The 23,441-nt window shown below is 43.9% G+C and overlaps 1 protein-coding gene across 8 annotated transcripts in view; it reads left to right on the top strand.

Moving 5' to 3' along the window:
• PCBP3 (poly(rC) binding protein 3) overlaps positions 1 to 17,665 on the top strand; it is a 53,451-nt gene extending 35,786 nt beyond the window's left edge. For all 8 annotated transcript variants that reach the window (XM_073645644.1, XM_073645643.1, XM_073645641.1 and 5 more), the window contains 3 exons: positions 12,173 to 12,225; positions 12,768 to 12,937; positions 17,629 to 17,665. In XM_073645644.1, the coding sequence (XP_073501745.1) occupies positions 12,173 to 12,225; positions 12,768 to 12,937; positions 17,629 to 17,665 (260 nt within the window). The remainder of the gene's footprint in view (positions 1 to 12,172; positions 12,226 to 12,767; positions 12,938 to 17,628) is intronic.
• Positions 17,666 to 23,441: the final 5,776 nt, after the last annotated feature.

Genomic DNA, 23,441 nt, shown 5'->3' with positions numbered 1-23,441 from the left:
TCATTTGGTCTGACATGCACTGTGAGCTGTGAGGTTTTATATAGACAGGTGTGTGCCTTTACAAATCAAGTCCTATCAGTTTAATTAAACACAGCTGGACTCCAATGAAGGAGTAGAACCTTCTCAAGGAGGATCACAAGGAAATGGACAGCATCTGACTTAAATATGAGTGTCTGAGCAAATGGTCTGAATACTTATGACCATGTGGTATTTCAGTTTTTCTTTTTTAATAAATTTGCAAAAATTTCTACATTTTTATTTTTTTTTCAATCAAAATGGGGTGCTGAGTGTACTTTAATGAGAAAAAAATGAACTTTTTTGAATTTACCAAATGGTTGCAATGAAACAAAGAGCGAAAAATTTAAAGGGGTCTGAATACTTTCCGTACCCACTGTATGTAATCTGAAGACAGTAAGAGATAGAGGCTGAACCACAGAGTTCAGGGATGTGTCACTTGTGAAAGTGTGTGCTGTTATTTACTAGCTGTGAAGGATTTATCACTAAGAGATTATCACGGTCTATGGACATTGTATATACAGAGCCTAGTGAGGACGGGGTAAGCTGTGGTGTGGGTGGGGTTAGCTTTCTCAGCTCTGCTTGATTCTAAATCTAAAACCTCAGATTGTGTGGAAATGGCTGCACCCAGTAATATAAGTGATACATCATTGGATTCAGCTTCTCTTTGCCTACATCAGGCAGCTCTCAGATGAGGTATAAAAAACCTGATTACAGATTCCCTTTAAGGCGAGTCTGTCACCCTCAAAATGCATATGAAATTAAACAGTGATGTAGGGAACTCAGCCCTAATAGAAATCATACTAGCACTGTGGATTTTAGTGGTATAGTGCCTGTGAAAATTACTTTTAGTTTAAGTGCAAATAAGGGTGCTCCAGTGCACGACTGGCATGATCAAGGGCACAATGCACCGCTACGCCCCCTCAATTGGTATTCTGGGGACTTACCCCGCTTCTGATTGACAGAGCTCTCTTGCCGAGAGCCAGCACTATCTGAACTTAATCTGCATGTCCGTAGGCGAGCACTGACACAGTGTCAGTGTTGGCATACACATACTGATTTAGCTTGCTACACTTAGATTTCTGGAAGTGTAGTGAGCAAGCGGCTTCAGAGTGTAAGAGAGGTCAGAATAAATGAAGTCAAGAGCCGCATGCATAACATTTCTTCTTCTCCTCTCTGAAGCACCTCGTTACGCTTCTGGGTGTATCAGTGTAGCAAGCGGAAGAGAGAGAAGCCATCACGGAGGACACACCCGCTCACACTGTGGATGCATCAGCACTGAGGAGCTGTGTGCACGGCTGTGCTCAGGCAGTGTCAGTGCACACATGCAGATGCACGGGCTGAGGTCAGGCAGCACTTGCTCGTGGCAAGCAAGTGCTGTCAATAAGAAGTGGGGGAAGTCCTCAAAGTGCAAATTGAGAAGCGTTATGGTGCACCAAAACATCTTATTTGCATTTGAATTAAAAGTGCTATTATGATTTTATAGGGCTTAAATCCCCTACATGACTATATAGCTATTTATATATACATTTCTTCCCTTAAAGGATCTTAAGTGCAGCTATGCTGTACTACTCAAAGCCAAGATAAGGCGGCACAAAAGCAGGGCTGCATGTAGGCAGCTTGATCGCAACCCTTAAATGACATAGGCGCTAAATTGTTTAATAACCTGTTTAGACAGACTGACATGAGAATGCATTGCCTAGAACAATGATACACCTAATAAGCGATTTGCTCCTTCGTTGTGTGATTGCTGGCTTGCTTAGCATTCCCAGGGCCCTGACTCTATGAACTATACACACATACTAGTTCTTCTCACTACATTAGAATATCATCAAAAAGTTAATTTATTTCAGTACTTCAATACAAAAAGTGAAACTCATATATTATATAGTCATTACAAACAGAGTGATCTATTTCAAGTGTTTATTTCTGTTAATGTTGATGATTATATCTTGCAGACAATGAAAACACGAAAGCCATTATTTCAGTAAATTAGAATGATTAACAAAAAACACCTGCAAAGGCTTCCTAATCATTTAAAAAGGTCCCTTAGTCTGTTTCAGTATGCTCCACAATCATGGGGAAGACTGCTGACTTGACAGATGTCCATAAGGCAGTCTTTGACACACTCCACAAGGAGGATAAGCCACAAAAGGTCATTGCTAACGAAGCTGTCTGTTCACAGAGTGCTGTATCCAAGCATATTAATGGAAAGTTGAGTGGAAGGAAAAAGTGTAGTAGAAAAAGGTGCACAAGCAACCGGGATAACCGCAGCCTTGAAAGGATTGTTAAGAAAAGGCCATTCAAAAATTTGAGGGAAATTCACAAGGAGTGGACTGCTGCTGGAGTCATTGCTTCAAGAACCACCACACACAGACGTATCCAGGACATGGGGTACAAGTGTCGCATTCCTTGTGTCAAGTCACTCATGACCAATAGACAACACCAGAAGCGTCTTACCTGGGCCAAGGAGAAAAAGACCTGGACTGTTGCTCTGTGGTCCAAGGTGTTGTTTTCAGATGAGAGGTAATTTTGCATTTCATTTGGAAATCAATGTCCCAGAGTCTGGAGGATGAGTGGAGAGGCCACAATCCAAGCTGCTTGAGGTCTAGTGTGAAGTTTCCACAATCAGTGATGGTTTGGGGAGCCATGTCATCTGCTGGTGTAGGTCCACTGTGTTTTATCAAGACCAAAGTCAGTGCAGCCGTCTACCAGGAAATTTTAGAGCACTTCATGCTTCCCTCTGCCGACAAGCTTTTTGGAGATGGAAATTTCATTCCCCAGCAGGACTTGGCACCTGTCCACACTGCCAAAAGTACCAATACCTGGTTTTAAAACAACAGTATCACTGTGATTGATTGCCCAGCAAACTATGGGGTATTGTCAAGAGGAAGATGAGAGACACCAGACCCAACAATGCAGACGAGCTGAAGGCTGCTATCAAAGCAATCTGGGCTTCCATAACACCTCAGCAGTGCCACAGGCTGATCGCCTCCATGCCACATTGCCACATTGATGCAGTAATTGATGCAAAAGGAGCCCGGGACAAGTATTGAGTGCATTTACTGAACATACATTTCAGTAGGCCAACATTTCGGATTTTAAAAACATTTTTCAAGCTGTTGTTATAAAGTATTCTAATTTACTGAGATAATGACTTTTGTGTTTTCATTGGCTGAAAGCCATGATCATCAACATTAACAGAAATAAACACTTGAAATAGATCACTCTGTTTGTAATGACTCTATATAATATATCAGTTTCACTTTTTGTATTGAAGAACTGAAATGAGTTAACTTTTTGATGATATTCTAATTTAGTGAGAAGCACCTGTATATCAATCAGTCATAACATGAAAACTAAATGAATACCATGGATTATCTTGTGACAATGGTACCTGTCAATGGGTGGCATACATGAGGCAGAAAGTAGAAATTCAGTTCTTAAAGGGAACCTGTCATATCCCAAAATACTATTAACTTGCAGATGTAGGGTTAATCTGCAGGTGAATAACTGAAAGCTACCAGGAGAAAAATAAGCTTATTTATTGTGGGAGCCACCATCTTTCAGTCATACAGGTGTGCCGTAATGGCTTCAGTCACCGATCACAGCATTGCAACTCTTCACAGATAACCAGCAGAGCTGTCAATCAAAGTTCTAGGCCGTGAATACAGCCACCACTCACTATGTACTGTGCAGTGACTGAAGCTGCATAGGCACGCCTCTATGACTGAAAGCCGGTGGCTCCTGGGAGGAATAATGTTAATTTCCTTCCTGTAGCCACACCTTCATTAAAGCAGACGGACAGCATTGGAGCGCATAACCTGCAGATTTACCCTATATATCTGCAGTTTAATAGTGTTTGGGGACATGACAGGTCCCCTTTAAAATTGATTGGTTTTAATTATGAAATCGGTAGTAGATTAAAAAAAACTGGTGAACCAACAGCAAGGTCATGGGTACTGAAGGCTCATTGATGCTTTTGGGGAACACAAGCTAGCCCACCTCGTCCAATCACACAGAAGAGTTAATGTAGCACAAATTGCTCACAAAGGCAATGATGGCTACAATAGAGACGTGTTAGAAGGCAAATTGCAAAACACCTTGTTGTCTAAGAAGCTGAGTAGCCGCAGATTAGTCAGAGTTCCCGTAGTGAACAATGTTTGCAACCAAATGTACCTAAAATTAGTAAAGGAGCTTCTGAACTGGACCATTGAGCGATGGAAAAGGCGGCCTCTACTGATACTGGTCTGTGGATGGACAGGTGATGTTGACGCGCCCCCTGGGCCAGTGCTGTTAGGGATACCCGGAGCCGGATCAGATGGGGGTTGTAGTCTCCGAGTGGCTGTGACCCGGTCCGTGCCCAGGGTGTCAAGCTCAGTGTGTGGCAGTCCTTACTGATGTTACTAAAGTTCTTTATGTCGACTACGCCACCCGTTGAATTGCGGTCACTACGGCCGCCGCTGCAGCAGGGTCCGCTGAGGCTGATGGTGTTTGTGCAGCCCAGGTAGTATAACCCCCAACGGGAGGGGTATAGCCTCAGGGGGTCAGTTGCAGAGGATGGGGGTTGTGGTGGTGCAGCGGGGATGGAAATGAGACTCAGAGTCGGGCTGTGCAGTTCAGGGTTTGTTTACTTACTGCAGTTGTTCTGGTCACTCCGGCCTTAAGTGACCACCCGAGCCGTGCTGCGTCCACCAGGTCCTGGACTCGGCCAACCCCCAGGTGATTCTGGAGCGTGGTCCTGAGCTCCCTTTCTGTCCTGTCCTCTTCTCTGGCCTTCCCCACCAGGGATCCACCTATGTCCGGCTCCCTCGGGCCTCTTGGTGGTAAACCCTTGTCTCTGGGTTCCCTGACCCTATTCCTGGTCTGCCTTCCGGGTGGATTTGGTGGGTGATCGTGGCAGATCGGTCCTGCCCACGACCTCCGGTTCCTGGCTAAGGTGTGCTGTAGCCTCTGCCAGCTTGGGATCCGGTACCCTGTTGCCAACTCTTCACCCTCTGGTCTAATTTGGGCTCTTGGAGTTCCTTCTTTCTCCCCCTCTGGGTCCTTCTTTCTCCTCTCTCTCTCTGGGCCTTGGAGCTGCTCTTCTCCTCTGCTCTCTTCCTCTGCAAAGACCCTGTCCTAAGATGGTGCCCACCTTATATACTCCCTCTATGTGTGAGCTCAGGTGACCAGCACCCAATGAGCTCCTAGCACTACCCAGACTGCTCCCCCTATCTGCCCCTACACTACTGGGATGTTCCACCCCCCTCCCACTCCAGCCAGGAACAGACTCTGTTGTACCTGCACATTTATCTAGTGGGAGTACCATCGGTCTGTTCCTCGGAAATGGGATGTGTGTAGTGCATGCAGCTAACTGAGCTCAGTTCCACACTCCATCCTTACCCGGGAGTGGAATATCACACCTCTGGGTTGAGGTGCAATACCCCTGTAGCAGCCGAATCCTCAGGGTGCTACATTCCCCCCTGGTAAATCACAGCACGTCCTCGGGCTGTAAGATATAAACATCCAAAACATACAATTATTTTTCATAAAACATCAACATATCAAACATCATATATTATCAGCATAAACTTTTCATATAAAGCTTTTCATAAATAACACTCTCGTAGACTTTTCTTGCTTCTGGCTCCTCCGGTCACGGTGCAACTTGTGACCGGGTAAAGTGCGACAGTCTCTTTTGGAATAAAACAGTTTCCTATAAAACCGGTAGGGGGCGCTTTAGGAAGCGCAACTATATACAAGGGGATATGGCCGCTCTCAGTCCTCGGCCAGGTATTAGGGAGGATTGACCGCTCTCAGTCCTCGGTCAGTGAGAATAGGGACACACGGGGTTAACAGTTCACTCTTGGCTGGTCCCAACGGGGACTATATTTTAACTAAGTAACAGTTCTTGGTACCCCGACGGGCAACTTTATACAGTCTCTCTCTACCGTACTCAACGACGGCGTCCTCCTGCTCTTTCTTTGTGGACAGTTTCAGTTTCAGACCCGTCCGGGTCCTCTTGCTCCTCCACACACCGCAGCTCCTCCTCCGTCAGGCGATGCACATGGAGGGCGTAGGGTCCTTTGGCACACTTGTGCCGGGTGAAGGTGACCTCGTCCCCTACATACAGGTCACGACCTCTGTGTCCCTCCGGTAGGTGGGACTCAACGTCTCTCCTGGTCACGAAGACGTCGCCTGGGGTGCGGTGATCCCTGATGAAACCCCACCCATGCTGCAGATTGAACTTTATCACAGTCCCGATGGTACGGGGACCATGCGCTGCACGGGGGTTTCTCCTGGTCCGGCTCTTCTGCTCCGCGCTCCTTATTTGGGCTTGTTGTTCCCGGACCCGCCTCTCTCTCCGCTCCCTCTCAAAGACCTTGAGCTGCTGGCGGCAGCACTCTGCACGCTCCGCTGCGGCTGCCCGAGTCTCCTGAGTGAACCCCATGAGGTCTTCTCCGGTGGGATCCCACTCGAACTGTGCCTCCTCCAGCGGGGGCGAGATCCTCTTCATGGGCTTTGGAGCCGGGATCAGGGGTTCGCACATGGCCCTTGCTTTTTGCAGCTCCAGCTGGATGTATTCCTGGGGCCATACGAAGGGCTGCCCATCCGGGCACGTATGCTGGGCGAACAGGTCCTCACCCAGGTGCGGTACTTTAGGTGTTATGGGCGCCGTGGTGGTAGCGGCGCCCGGGTTGACCAGGCCTTGCGACCAGGCTTGGGGCACGCGAAAGGAAAAGGGCACCGTAAGAACGGCGACGCCCGTGGTTACTCGGCCCTGCGACCAGGCCGGGGGCTCCGCGGAGGTAGGGGGCGCTGTTGGTATTGCGGCGCCCGGGGGTACTAGGCCTTGCGACCAGGCCGATGGTACTTCCTGCTTGGCCACGCTCGGGGTCGAGGCGTGTGACGTCACAGGGGTCGCGGCTTCCGTTTGAGGCCTAGTCTGCGGCGGTGACGTTGCAGCGACGGGCACGGCAGGGGGTACTTCGGGCTCTGCGACGGGGAGCTGGGGCAGGCACGCGGTTTCCCGGCTCGGGGTAGTGACGTCCCCTTTACCTGCCTCCATTCGTTCGGCTCCCTTCTCGGCGCCGTCTCCGGCCTTCAGTCCTCCTGCGCCATCCTCAGAGGCGATCTGTCTCCTCGTCTCGGGTGGCGTGCTCCGCTGACGAGTCTCGGTCTGCTGGGCCATCTCTCGGCTCCACTCCGCCAACGTCTCCCGCTGTACCCGGGCCATCCTCTGTGCGAGGCCCTCCAGCGCGGTCTGTACACACTCCCGGTCTCGGGGGAGCTGTGTTAGGATCTCCAGCAGGCCTTCTGGAGTGGCGACCTGCAACAGGCTCCTGACCACTGGGTCGGTGCTGCCTGGAGTGGCGGCCCGCATCAGGCTCCTGACCGCTGGGTCGGTGCTGCCTGGCTCTCCCTCCATCTCCGGGGAGGCTCTCTCTGGACTCTCTTCCAGACGTCTTGTCTCCGGGTGCGCTCTCTCCAGACTGCTCCAGGCGACACCCATCTTTGTTCTCTTCTTCTGTCTCCGCCCACATCGAGGGTGGTCCCGGGGCAACTTAGTGATTGTCAGTTCCAGGGGCAGTTCTCTTACGCTGATGGACACTTCCAGCATCACAGTCTCTGTTGGTGGGCGCAGTTTCCGCTTTTGGCGCCATTCTTCGACCTGGCCCACGATGGGAGGTGGTCTCTTGCCACCCTCTGGCACGCCCATAATGGCGTCCGCTCTTCCAAGGCGGGAAATCATCGGAAATGGCGGGAATCGTCTCCCAGTGGCGGGAAACTCCATGGATGGCGGGAAAAAGCTGCAAATGGCGGACAACCGGCGGGAAACGACCTGTGATGGGGCCCGATGGCGGGGACCCTCTGGAACCGGCAGGAGACTTCTTTTTAAGGTAACGATGTACTTTTCTTCAGGCACGCAGTACCCGGTTGTTGCGGGCACGTAATCCTGCCGACTACGCCAAAGTTGACGCGCCCCCTGGGCCAGTGCTGTTAGAGATACCCGGAGCCGGATCAGATGGGGGTTGTAGTCTCCGAGTGGCTGTGACCCGGTCCGTGCCCAGGGTGTCAAGCTCAGTGTGTGGCAGTCCTTACTGATGTTACTAAAGTTCTTTATGTCGACTACGCCACCCGTTGAATTGCGGTCACTACGGCCGCCGCTGCAGCAGGGTCCGCTGAGGCTGATGGTGTTTGTGCAGCCCAGGTAGTATAACCCCCAACGGGAGGGGTATAGCCTCAGGGGGTCAGTTGCAGAGGATGGGGGTTGTGGTGGTGCAGCGGGGATGGAAATGAGACTCAGAGTCGGGCTGTGCAGTTCAGGGTTTGTTTACTTACTGCAGTTGTTCTGGTCACTCCGGCCTTAAGTGACCACCCGAGCCGTGCTGCGTCCACCAGGTCCTGGACTCGGCCAACCCCCAGGTGATTCTGGAGCGTGGTCCTGAGCTCCCTTTCTGTCCTGTCCTCTTCTCTGGCCTTCCCCACCAGGGATCCACCTATGTCCGGCTCCCTCGGGCCTCTTGGTGGTAAACCCTTGTCTCTGGGTTCCCTGACCCTATTCCTGGTCTGCCTTCCGGGTGGATTTGGTGGGTGATCGTGGCAGATCGGTCCTGCCCACGACCTCCGGTTCCTGGCTAAGGTGTGCTGTAGCCTCTGCCAGCTTGGGATCCGGTACCCTGTTGCCAACTCTTCACCCTCTGGTCTAATTTGGGCTCTTGGAGTTCCTTCTTTCTCCCCCTCTGGGTCCTTCTTTCTCCTCTCTCTCTCTGGGCCTTGGAGCTGCTCTTCTCCTCTGCTCTCTTCCTCTGCAAAGACCCTGTCCTAAGATGGTGCCCACCTTATATACTCCCTCTATGTGTGAGCTCAGGTGACCAGCACCCAATGAGCTCCTAGCACTACCCAGACTGCTCCCCCTATCTGCCCCTACACTACTGGGATGTTCCACCCCCCTCCCACTCCAGCCAGGAACAGACTCTGTTGTACCTGCACATTTATCTAGTGGGAGTACCATCGGTCTGTTCCTCGGAAATGGGATGTGTGTAGTGCATGCAGCTAACTGAGCTCAGTTCCACACTCCATCCTTACCCGGGAGTGGAATATCACACCTCTGGGTTGAGGTGCAATACCCCTGTAGCAGCCGAATCCTCAGGTTGCTACAATGTGACGGTACCACGTGCACTATGAGTAATCTATATGATGCTCTGGGCAATGTTCTGCTAGGAAATCTTGGGTTCTGACATTCAAGTGGATGTGCAATCTACATAAACGTTGTACAGACCAAATACACCACTTCATAGCAAAGGTATTCCCTAATGGCAGTGGTCTTTTTTTAGTAGGTGCCATACTGCAAAAATGTACAGGACTGGTTTGAGGAACATGAGAAATAATTCAATATGTTAAGTACAGTAGGTCTCCAAGCACAGGAGATCATGAGATGACATAGTCTTGTAGTCACCTGACCGCTGCAGCCATTTGCAGGCTGCAACAGTCCCCTGCCTTCCCAAATAGAGCAGACATTGCTTCCAGAGCTGGCACAGACCTCCAGAGAGGCCTAAGCTGGATCCGAGGGGGCGCTGGAAGGTCAGTATGCCACTGATTTTTATTTTAAGCCTATCCATGCCCCCCCCCAAAAAAAAATAAATTCTATTTCGGACAACCACTTTAACTTTAAATAAAGTATTTGTCAAATTTGGAGTTATCTCACTGCTGGGATCCCCAGCAATTAGTAAAATTCTACATGGAAACCTTTCAAGTGTTCAATTCCCCTTTCAGCACCACCATGGAAGACGCAGCATTACAGAGTTCCCCAATAAATTAATGGACTGTAGGTATAAGGCACAGATTTATCTTAGTCTTCCAAAGTTTGAAAAAAGACACACTCTCGGTAGCCTTTTTTGAATGTAGCTAATAAAGGTTGTCCCTCTGTTATCTCCTATGAGGAAACGTGGTTATTTAAAATTATTAAATTAATTTTTAATAATTAATTTAGAGAATCCCTTTATTGAAAGTAAGGTCAAATGTATAGGTTAACCCAATTGACTAATACACTGTATATTAGGGTCGGACATACCATTGGTGCAACTTGTGCAGGTCCACAAGGGCCCAAGAGATAAGGGGGCCCACTACCATCTCCAAATCTGCAATCAGCCTTTGTCACAGAGACCTAAAGGGGTGAATTTTAAAGAACTATTGGACTGCAAAGGGCCCATATAGTTCTTGCACAGGACCATCTTCGATTTCTATCTGCCCCTGCTGTATATAATAATATATATATAATAATAAATAGGTATACATGGTTTGAAAGCATGAAATTAAGCAAGTTTGTAAATAACTTGCCTTTTCTATCTGCTGTCCTTCTCCTATCGGGAGAGCTTTAATCGTACATTGTTGATAACTCATTGCCAAGGGGATTGACCACCGGAAGATAGCTGAACATATGCAGTAGCTACATTAAATGCTGGGATCTGACAGTCAACTCCTGAGATCCCAGTCACCTCTCTCTAGTCTATTCATTTCTATAGAGAAGTCTGACAGTGTTGATCTCCTCCTCCTGCCTGTCAGCTCCTGACCCAGAGCTGCTCTTATCAGTCCTGCAAAATCCCAAGCCCCTGGTCCCCATCCATCATCTGCTTGAGCAGTAAATCACTGCTCACTTTCCCCATGAGATGTTGAGCTGTGCAAGTGAAGTCTGACAGTGTTTCTTACCTCCTCCTGCCTGTCAGCTCCTGACTCAGAGCTGCTCTTATCAGTCCTGCAAAATGCCAAGCCCCTGGTCACCATCCATCATCTGCTTGAGCAGTAAATCACTGCTCACTTTCCCCATGAGATGTTGAGCTGTGCAAGATAAGTCTGACAGTGTTTCTCACTTCCTCCTGCCTGTCCATTCCTGAATCAGATCTGCAATTATCAGTCCTTTAAAACCCCAAGCCCGTGGCCCTCACCTATCATCAGCCTGCCCTCCAGCAACAAGGAAGTCAGAAGGCTGGAGAACGGTGTGCTCCTGAAGACCCTTTACTGGTCAAGTAGAGTTCATAGAGCTGTGGAAGACCTTTCTGGCATGGAAGTTCTTCCAGTATAATTAGTAATTTATATTCAATTGGATTACTCTATGGAAAAGACAGGAATGCTACAATTTCAGTGCAATGCTACAACAGCTCCTGTACTGTAGAGATACCAGTAGTTTAGGGGTTCAATGTTATTTTTTTTTACTTGATGTAAAATCTGCTCCTCTGAATCTTTGTTTTTCTTTTACTTCTGCACCTATCCATTCCTGATATATGGCCTCTCTCCTCTGTATGTAAATCTAGTATTTTTAGCCTTGTGGGCATGGTCCTCAACTCTTCACTATTGGAGTCTTTCTGAGGACCATGCCCAGGAGGCTAGAAAGACTATATTTATATAAAGGGAAGAGGGGCCAGGATCTCAGGAATTTCTGAGAGAGGCACAGGAACAAAAAAATAAATCATGCCAGATTTAAGAGAACGGTGACATTTACACCAGGTAAAAAAAAAATACATACTTTTGACATATGACAGGTACTCTTTAAAAATGACATAAATATGACTCAAATATCTACAAACACTCATGTTTAGTTCAGGTAAGTACTTGAGAAAATGAGAGCATTCTTAGAATTGGCTTAAATACTTTTTTATGCTCAAAAATGACAAAAGTATTCTCGGAGTGATACCTTTATTGGCTAATCAGAACAAAATATATATTTGCAAGCTTTCGGAATACAGAGGCTTCTTCTTCACGCAGGATTTTTTTGTACTCCTGCCTGAAGAAGAAGCATTTGTACTCTGAAAGCTTGCAAATATATATTTTGTTCTGGTTAGCCAATAAAGGGATCACTCCGAGAATACTTTTTTTTATCTTTGGGCATAAAAAGTATTTACATCGATTTTTCTGGCTAACACGGGACCACAATATAATTTTTTATTGTACATAATTAATATTGGTTTGGAATTTGGCTACTTTTCTTGAAAATGAAGTTAGAAAAATGTTGGAAAATATGAACAAATTTGACAAATGACAAGAGCCCAAAGTTGAAATTGTGATCTGAAGTAGGAGATAGCAAGGAGAAGGAACAGGTGAGCTACAAATGGGAGCAATGTAGTTGGGATATTTGGAAATAATGACTTTACTCTAATACCATTTCTTCACATATTAGGTATGGATGCCAGTTCCCAGGCAAGTACTCATGAACTCACCATACCAAATGATGTGAGTATGACACCTTATTGCTGACGTCCTTTTTTCACGATTTTAAGAATTAACACAAAATAATTACTGCGTAACCAAACAAATGGGAGTTCATGTGAAATCAGGCAAATCACCAATATGTGCCAATTGGACTGATGACTTGAGGGCTCACTACCATTTGTTTTTACAGTTAGATGACATGATATATATTATAAGCCAACTGATGCTGTCATATCTGACCATTTTCAAAATATTATCTGTGACATGGATTTAAACTCCATTAATCTTTCTCCATGTTAACAAATTCAGATTATATATATATAAAAAACACAATTGAGAATAATTGATGGTTTCAGTATTTACATCAATCTTGATTTTTCTTAATTACTCATTGTATGCGTTCTTTCTATTTTCCTTCATTTTATATTTTATTATATGTATCCCCCATATAATGTATTGTACTGAATGCAGTAGTACAATCCTTGTAATAAAATGAATTATGACAATTTATGTTCCCGTCCTCTTTCATGCCTGGATATGTTGCAGCTTTTCTAATTTTTCAGCTAATAGGCTGCATCATCGGACGCCAAGGGACCAAAATCAATGAAATTCGACAGATGTCTGGAGCACAAATCAAAATAGCCAGCGCCATGGAGGGGTCAGCGGAGCGTCAGATCACTATCACTGGAAGCCCAGCTAACATCAGCCTTGCTCAGTACCTCATCAATGCCAGGTAATATTTCTGGTATTGTGTAATGTAGTTATAATGCCGGCAGACACCCTGGCCAAGGGTCGCTTCTTCTGTATCCCCATACACTACAGAAGAAGGGGTCTCCTGACTGGGTGTGTGTGCTGTTACCTTTAGCATTCGCCACTGAAGACCTCACTTCACTCGAGGGGTGTTGTTCCGGCCCCTTAGAGATATTCTGAACTTTCCAATTGTATGGGATACACGCCCCTTAAGTGTGTGGCTGCATCTTCGCACCTGTTCATATTCCCCTTAGGAGAATAAGTGTCCCAGCCGGGCCAGTCTTCACTATGATCCTTAGGTCTGGCTACACATTACCTTCTTATCTAGTATAAATAACACTTGCTGTAGCCCCCACTTGCCTGAGATAAAGGATCCTTCTGCCACTTGATACTTAATCACTTCCGAACGTGCTATCTGATTATGGTCTCCTTTCCTTTATTCACACACAACACCCGTAATCAATGCTAGGTCTGTACTTTCCAATAACTGCCTGACAAACAGGAACTGAGTTCCTTTGCCCACATAACGCCTCCAACCATGGGCTGGCCCAATTGTTAACCTTCCCCGCAGGCTAACTAAGTGTTGCAGGCCAGAAAATAGATTAAACAACATATAAAACAGGACAATGCAATATATTACTATAGGATCTTCAGGAGGGCTGTCGATAGCTTCTCCACTCCTTTACATGGTGTCAAGATTTTTGTAAAACTAGGGAAAAATAGTCATGCTTTTACTATAAACTAAACCTAAGCTTAAAGGGAACCTGTCACCATGAAAGTGCAGTCTATCTGCATGCCCCATGTTATAGAGAGGGTGGAGTTGAGTAGATTGATATATAGTTTTGTGAGAAAGAATTCATTATAACCTGATTTTTAAACCTCTACACTTTGTGACGTTTTAGTCCAGTGGGCGGTCCTATCAGTGACTGACAGTTTTCTCTCGATGCACTTATACAAAGAAAGCTGTCAATCACTGATAGGACCATCCACTGGACTGAAAATCCCTGAAAGAGTAGAGGTTTAAATGAAGAAAGCACAGGTTATACTGAATCTTTTCTCACAAAACAATATATTACTTTATTCAGCTACCTTTACTCCATAATAAGCTGCCTGCAGATTGGACTGTATTTTCATACTGACAGGTTCCCTTTAAAAATAATGCAATATATTGGATAACTCTAAATAACATTAACAAGATCAGCCAGGACATGAAAAGTTGTTTCAATTTGTTGGAAATGCAAATTGATTAAACTTGTTAACTTAAAGTGGTATTCACATCTCCAAGATCCTATCCCAATATGTAGTAGGTGTAATAATAATAATATTAGTAAATACCTCCAATTAGAAATGTAGTATAGTATTTTTGATTTGCTATGCCACTTACCTCATGTGCAGGCAATGCAGGACCTTAGGTATCCATGGTTACGACCACTAGCAGCTAGTTAACTGTCACTTTATCAGTGGACGTAACCATGGATACCTAAGGTCCTGCAATGCCTGCACATGAGGCATAGCAAATCAAAAATACTATACTACATTTCTAATTGGAGGTATTTGCTAATATTATTTTTATTACACATACTACATATTGGGATAGGATCTTGGAGATGGGAATACCTCTTTAAATTCTTAAATTATGAAACATAACTTTTAACCTATCACATCTACCTATAAGGTTATATATAAGACATACAATACAATGAGTGCAAGGCAAATAATACAAATCTAATATACATATTTAATATTCACTCGTAAAAGATTAAGTATAGACATGTTAAAAATAAATATCAGAAAAGAGAACAAGACACAAAAAAATCAGAATAGAAAGGTAGGGGAAACCTGATAGCACACTTGCCAAATTAGTTATGGTAGTTATCATTGGAACAATTACCAAATGAATCATAGAAAGTGCATGCAGGTGGGGAAAAATTCAGAAACCCACCGCATATGTTTCATTTGTCTTAAATATGTCATTTTTTTTACCTGGTGTAAATGCCACTGTTCTCCCGAATCTGGCATCCCTGTGCCCATCTATTTGAGATGTGCCTGTTAGTCTCTGCATGTAATTATATTTTTGTTAGCCAAGGGGACATCATCCTCAACTCTTCTCTATGGGCGTCTCCTTGAGGATCACGTCCCCTTGGCTAACAAAACCATATTTACATACAGGGTGTAAAAAGGAAGAAGGCACCATATCTCAGGACTGGAGGGGCACATGAATTAAAAAACACCAAATTCAGAAGAACGGCATTAAAGAAACACTCCTCCCATCAAAGATGTTTATCCTCTTAATATTTTGCAATCATCGTATTATATATCACTGTGTACTTACAATTGCTCATTTTGCCTTTCTACCAGCTAATTCTTCTCTTTTCTCTGCTCTTTGTAGAAACAGGAAGTCTCTTGTCCTTGCATTTATCATTTCCCCTCTTCAATTCCTGACCCAGCTACTCTCTCCTCCCCCTGCCAGGGACTTTTGCAGTGACTCATGACTCATACAGGGAAAATTGACCTCCTGTTTCTCCATAGAGCTTAGAAGGATTCAACTAGGCAGTTTTTAATTGCGTGATATCATAGACCTAATGGAAAAGAGAAGAATTAGCTGGTAGAAAGGCAGAACGAGCAATTGTAAGTACACAATGCTGAATAATATGATGACTGCAATATAGTAAGAGGATAAAAACTTTGATGGGTGAAGGAGGAGTGCTTCTTTAAGATCAGGTGAAACTACATATCTATGGTAAGTGACAGATCCTCTCTAACGGGTATCCAGTATCATATTCTCCCATTGTCTTTAGGTTTAGTGATAGAATGAGGACAAGCGAGTACCCCTTGTTATAAGGTGATGCTGAGTTTAACAATAAAATCTTTACACTGTGACCAAAACAGATAATCTAATTAAATCCAGATATTTTTCTGCTGATAAACAATACAGTTGTGTTATGTCATTTTCTCAAGAACTTCTAGTTTTCTAGAACTGATAAATGTTTCATTACTGAATTATATCACTGCTAATTTGGAACAAACAAAAATAAAAGGAAACAGAAGGCGTCTGGAATGAAGCACAGATGTGGGACAGTAACAATGTTTGTTTTTAATATGTAATATTATCATTTTATTTTCTGCATAAATCAGTTGTAAATGTGAATACATGAACTTTATAATTCTGTATATAATAGAGTAAGGTGGAATCTTCCTCTCCTTCATGCACTAACCCTTTATTTGACTGTAGGGCTCTCCGTAAAATTTTCAGAAAACCTTCACACTCATCAAACATGGAGACAGAGAATGACCATATACAAAAAAGAGACCTAAAATATACAGGGTTTTTACATTTCATTTTTATAGACAATACCTGAGCTATATAGGTTTAGTTCTGCGGGATTGCTCGTAACCTGAATTTGTATGTCAAGTAGAGCAGTACCAGCAAAAAAAACCCTCAAAAACCTTATTGCTCAACTTTCCGGCCACCCCACTGTTCGCTGTCCGCCATCCGGTCCTCTTCTTTCTATTCCCATGCTCCACAGGTCCGGCCTCTTCACTATAGGGCAGGACTTGCAGATGCATCTATGCCTCAGATGGTCACTGAGCGTCATAAGGTCGCAATGCACATCTAGATGTCACAAAGTAGCGGCCTTACCACACACAGTGACCTCTGAGCCTTGGACTGGGCTGAAGTGAAGAGGCCAGATCTGCGGCTCACAATGGCGGAGAGAAGAGGATCGGGCATAAGTTGTATGTAAGTTGGATGTTCTTAAGTTTTTGCAATAGACTGAAACATGAACACACAAAACACTTTCTCAAAATCAGCTCAGCATTTGGTAAGTCTACACTCTAACACACTATTAAGGAAGGACATGGCCTCTTATTGAAGAGACGCAGCAGTGTACAGAGAATTATTTAAAGGGGTTGTCCACTACTTGGACAACCACGTCTTAATGCCTATGTTTCTCCCATATAAAATAATAACACCTACTGAATATTCACCTCCAGTGCTGGAGCTGTTCCAGCAGTGTCGACACTGCCTCTCCCATCGCAATGTCACGTGATCCCTGCAGCCAATCAGTGCTGGCTTCACTCTCCTTGCCTTCGGACGTATCACATACTGTACATCCGGAGGAAATGAGAGCCTGTAAGGGCAATTCTCCATATAAGCTCTCGCGCAGAAGTAAGTAAGCTATCATCATCTCTGGCGGTGGCTTATCTCTTAGAGAACAAAAGGATCTGGATCCTTATCTCCACTAATATCTATTGGGGAAGAGTCTTATTTTATTTCCTCTGCTCCCCTGAGTATTCAGTATTTTTTTAAAAAATCCCTCATATGGTTACAGAGATATATTTCTTTTTATTCAGTGCTGCTTTTAATGGTCATTACCAAGGGGGTGTGTCTTACAGAGTTATTATGCAGAGCATCCTGAAGACCCGCCCCCGAGGAATCATGTGAACTCCGCCCCCATGGTTAGTACTAAAAATTAGCACTGAATTAAAAATGCCGATATCTCTGGAAACATATGGCGGATTAAAAAAAACTCAGGGGAGTAGCGAGAATAAAGTAAGAGCAAATGTTGGCCACTTTTGACCTGGTGATAGGTCCTCTTTAAAGGGGTATAATTGGTGTGTCTGTGTTCTGATCTTTTTAACTCCATCTGTTTCTTTTCATGCTTTTTTTTCCAGGCTGACGTCTGAGGTTACCGGGATGGGCACGCTGTAATTTCCTCCCATGACTTCCTTCTCTGACTCTTCGGCCCACAGCCATCCATTCTGTTATTTTCTGTCATCGTCCCGACTCCACTACCTGTGCGATACATGCCGGATTTGCCAAAGCTGCTTAACGAATGCTTAAGGATTCATGCGTGTTATTCCATGTAGCGCCATCTTGAGCCATCACAGTCACGTAACTATCTGCTTACAGCAGGCAGATACGCTCCGATGTATAACTAATGTATTGCAGTACATGCATGCTGAGAGATGATGTTACAATAGTTGGCCATTACAAACATACTAGCTGGGCTCAGTATACAGAGTATATAGACATAACTTTTGGTGTTCATACAGCAGCACATGCATGCACCATATTTTTTGATAAAAGACTATGCATTCAATTTTCCTAGGGGAAACAGAGTAATTTTAGGAAAATGGCAAGTCAATATGTCTGTGAAGGATTACGCTGCTGCTGTTCCATGTATTTATTGTGCTGTTTTGAATGAAATGATAATGTGAAAATGAATCCGAAATGGGTTTGTGATTTAGTGATTAGGTAATTAGCATGTTCTCATCATATTTAATAGGGTTATGATTTAATTGATGCTATAGTGAAGGTAAAACTCTTGTTACAGTCTACAGCATACAATCCATTAATAGGTTTCAATGAGCTATGTATGTCAGTGGCTGCTGCGGGGTACTGAAGATCATTTGCACTAAATTCTTACAGAATTCCCCTAAATTCCTCTAAGGATCGGTGATTGTGATCAAAGAACGCATCCAAAGACAAAGAAGACTTTTCTGAAATGCTGCACACAGAATGTGCTCCTTATGTTTCATGTAATGTTCTTGAAAACTACTTTGCCTGGACAATCCCTTTAAAATTCACTAACACTAATGGATTGGTCTTCCTTCCGAATTCTTATTTTTCTGGGGTCACACAACTTTAGGGGTCTCTCCTGACTACTTCCTCCAGTGCAATGCACACTTTCCATCTGCACACAGTAGTGTCTTGAACCATCCTGTCCTCTCTATAATTAACCCTATATTGTATCCTGAAATATCAATATTTACTCACACCAGGCCACTGAGTACCTACACACGGGTGCTACCGTGCTGCTATTTTTCCGCCATTTAGCCTCTGACGTAGAGTAGGGCAAATATTATTACCCCCACAGCATTAACACGAAGATTTATGCTGCCTGGTCTGGCATCAGTCTTCACGTCAGTATTCTCAGCCCAACATTTTAGGTTCCTCCTTCACTTACGAGGCCCCATCACATCATCACATGCCTAGTAGCCACAAGAGAAACCCATTTTGCCAGGCCAAGGATACCAAGTGAAGACTGCCCTGATCCGGCAGCCACGGATGAGCGGACTGGAAGCTGAATCAAGGCAGCAAAATCTTTTTTGCTCAACTCTATGCTAACATCAGTATAGTGTTGGTCCTCCGTTCAAAATTAACCAAAAAGTCGAATTAGCCACCTGGTAGTGTCCATGAAATAGTTCTAATATTTAGTACCCGCTATAGTTACGAGTACAACTGGTTCGAATATACTGCCCAGAACAGTTCATATAAATAGTGGTCCTTTATTTTCTTCACTGTTCTGCAATGCTTCCCTATATCAGTATTCACTTCAATGTATCAATCTCTAACAGGGCCAATATCAATCGTCAGCTCCGAAGAAGACACGTCAATAGAAAGGATCACACGTCTATTGCAATCTGTGAGAGTTGTAGTGATCCAGGAAGGGATGACTGAATCTTGGACACATTTTTGGGGAGTTTTGGAAGTGAGGAGCCTCATGAAAAAGCATGTGACCAAATTATAAAGATGACCAAGTGGATCAAGACATTACTGTATCGTGTCATGGAAGAAAGGAGTAGGGAGACTCGATAAGACCTCAACATGACAAGACCCTAGCTAAGTAATGTTTTTATGTAAAAAAAAATGTAGTTTTTTTTTACCTAATTTGAGAGAGGCATAATGTAGGGGCAGAGACCCCGATTCCAGCGATGTATCACTTACTGGGCTGCTCAGTACATTTTTTATATAATCCCTTTTTTTACCAGCAGGAGATTATCAGTAGAGTACTACTTAGCCTGCTGCCAGGTAGTTAAACCCCGCCCCCATCTATGATTGGTTTCTTTCTGCTTATCCATAAAAAGCTGCCAATCAGTGGTGTGGGCGGGGTTATACAGAGCTCAGCATTCAGAGAACTCCTAGATCTGCAGCAGATAAAAAAGTTTTTAATAAAAACTACAGCACCCAGTGAAGTAAATGACACATCTCTGGAATCAGTGTCTCTGATCCTACATCATGCTGCTCTCAGACGGGGTAGCAAAAACCTAATGAAAGATTCTCTTTAATGAGATGTAGTATAACCTTGTCCCCATTGACATCCTCATTTTCTGAAAATGTATTGCTCCAGCCACCGTCTTCATCTCTCTAAGTACAATGTCTTCTCAAGACCTGAGAGTGGACCATGTTTGTATGTATATAGATTTTCTTGTTCAGTTCATGTAATGCATCATCTATTTGCTCTATACACAAATTATTTACCTTATATTCAGAGACATTAGGCAAATTTTTTCTTCTGCTCCAGACACATCTGAAGTTACTATTTCTTGCTTCATTATTTCATCATTGGGGATCCCTTAGCTTCTTCTGATGTCTTCACTGTGGAATGAAACTTAGTTCATTTACGTATGATAGTGTTGTCATCTTAATACTTTGAGATTATTGATGTGTGTGCAATTATTTATTGAAAAGTCTGAGAATATATATTACTCTGTGCTCATCTGTGGCTCGTTTTCATTATTTCTGAATTCATAATATTCCAATTGCTACATTTATAGAAAGGTGTGCTGAAGAAATCCAAATGCATGGGGTCTTTGTAAGACAGCACATAAGAGGTGAACATATGGTTTATATAAGGTCAGGTTTAATCAATCAGATATTTTTATTACATGTACTATACAGCTACATTGAACTGTAGGATTATTTTTCATTTCAAGATAGACTCTGACCAGAGCTGATTCTAGCTTTCCTGCTGCCTGAGGGAAAAACTGAAATGGTGCCTACCCAAAAATAATAAAAAAAAAACATTAGTAAGTAATCCACACAAAAAAAATCTCAGTTTGGGCATCACTATGGAAAGTATATGAAAATTTATACCACCAGTGAATCAACAGCATACATAAATACATACCAGCAGCAAATAAACAGTGTACATAAATATAAAATACCAGCCATGAATAAACTATATATATATACTGTATATATAAATATACACCTACGACGAAATTGGAGCACCCACACCTATTTAAGTCTATGGGTGTGAGTGAAGGCCGATTTACGTAGACACAGACAATGGAGAAGATGGAGAAATTAAGTACTCGATCTTCTTCTCAACTGTGCTTCAATTCTGTCATGCGAGAGATTCGGATCACACTAAGATGACACTCGGCTCAAACTCTTATCAGAGTTTGAGCCGAGTGTCATGTACATATAAAAAGGGCATTTCTTGTTAAAGAAAACCCCTTCCCATTTCATGCTGCCAGCAATGGCACCGAATGGAAGAGAAATGTCACAAGATCTGAGATAGAAAATAATTTCTTTGCACAAGAAAGGTGAAGGCTACATGAAGATCAGCAAAGCTTTACTTATCAGTCAGAATGCTGTAGCAAAAGTGATCTTTTTTTTTTTTAACAAAAATGGTCTGCAACCATTTCACAGAGACATCCAAGCCGACCATGGAAGTTAAGGCTATGTGCCCATGATGCAGAAATGCTCCGGATTTTTCCTGAGCGCTTCTGCATCTCCCTGGCAGAAAAAATGCATGCGGATTGTACATGCGGATTGTACATGCGTTTTTCCTGCCAGGGACAAGCGGAAATGAAGCATTTTTGCATGCATTTCCACATGCGTTTTGTCAAGCGCTTTCCAAGCGATTTTAGCATCACTTGGAAAGTGCTTGACAACTTGGTCACACTATATAAATCCATGCAACCGGCATGGATTTATATAGTGTGACCGTAAAAGAATAGTAAAAAATAAAAAATATACATTATACTTACCTTCTGATGACCCCCGGTGTCCTTATCCGATGCATTTTGGCTTGCTGGCCGCTCGCGGTGAACTAAAAGGACCTGCCATGACGTCATTTAGTCATGTGATGGATCACGCGACTGCCGTCGTCAGCGGTCTCGTGACCCGTCACATGACTAAATGACGTCATGGCAGGTCCTTTTTAGACTATCGCGAGCTGCCGGCAAGCCAGAACGCATCGCTAAGGACACCGGGGGCCATCAGAAGGTAAGTATAATGTATATTTTTTATTTCATTCTTTTTTTTACAGGTACTATGGTACCCGGGTCCAGAGGAGAGTCTCCTCTTCTCCAAACCCGGGTACCATCCGCACATTGAAACACATGGAATGCGCATGTACAGGTATGCAGTGATGTGGAATCCATGCGGTCCAATGCAAGTCAATGGCAGCGAAAACGCCCTGATTCCGCAAAATAATTGGTAGTGCTGTGGATTTTTCCGCAATGATAATCCGCAGCGGAAATTTCCACAGCATGTGCACGGCACATGCGGAATATCATTTGGGAACATGGCAGACCTTCTACCAAGCGTTTTTAAGCGTTTCTGCAGCGGAATTGCCGCTGTGGAAACGCTTAAAAAACGCATAGTGGGCACACAGCCTAACCCCTAAACAGGAACATCTCCTGATGAGAAGGGCTGAAGAAAATTGAAATGCAAGTTAATTGCAGTTAGCTGAAGAAGTAGAAAGCCAAATCTTAAAGCCCATGCACAAAAAAGCCTGTTTACAATTTGTCAGAGCCCATGCTGAAAAATATGAAGATAATAAGAACGGTGAGGAGTACAAACAAAAATTTGTGGTGCCTACAGTGAATCATGGTGATGGCAGTGTCTTATGTGGGGCTGCATGAGTGCTGCTGGTATCGAGGAGCTACATTTCATTGATTGTATCATGAACTCACAGATGTACTGCTCTATATTGAAAGAGAAGATGCTGCCATTAATCCGTGCCCTTGGTAGATGTGCACTTTTCCAATATGACAATAATCAAAACACACATTTAAGGAGTCTGTTGCAATTGAACACATATGGGGAATTCTGAAGAGACAAGTTGAGCATCATTCTCCGTCCAGCATTTAGGCTCTAAGAGAGGTGGTTCTTGAAGATTGGAAAAAGATAGATGTTGCAATATGTCACCAACTTGTTCATTCCATGCTTAGAAGACTTGGTGATGTCCTGAAAACATGGAGGTCATACAAAATACTAGATTTTGCTGCTGGGTGTTTTCATTTTTGTATCAACTAGTTTTAGTAAAATATTATCGGTTAAAAAAATGTTCTATGAAACTCAGTCAATTGTTCTGGTGTTCAGTGAGATATTGATTAAAATCTTACTTTGTAAAGTAATTTGTAATTTATTATGAATAGAGATGAGCGTTGTTCTACTCGAACTGTTCGCCAATCTCAAATTCGAGCTGTTTTGGGCGGTGTTCGAGCCGTTCGGCGAACACGAACGATTTGAGAAAAATTCGGCTGTTCGAGGTTATGTTCGATAACTGTTCGTGCACCAAAATCATAACTGGATTTTTTCTCAGTAATGATGAAAATTAATGTTAATACGCAGTTTGAGTGTACAGTGGGGTGGGGGGAGGGGCAGGGGATGGATCTCTGCAGGAATAATGAAGATCTCCATTTTTTTTTCTCTTTCCCGCATTTGCAGTGGGGAGGTGCAATCTGTC

Source organism: Phyllobates terribilis, unplaced genomic scaffold (genome assembly GCF_046119375.1).
Source record: "Phyllobates terribilis strain yellow unplaced genomic scaffold, ASM4611937v1 Scaffold_9__5_contigs__length_417890890, whole genome shotgun sequence".
Lineage (NCBI taxonomy): Eukaryota > Metazoa > Chordata > Amphibia > Anura > Dendrobatidae > Phyllobates > Phyllobates terribilis.
Note: the sequence above shows the minus strand (reverse complement) of the source record. Positions and strands in the feature narration are given on the sequence as shown.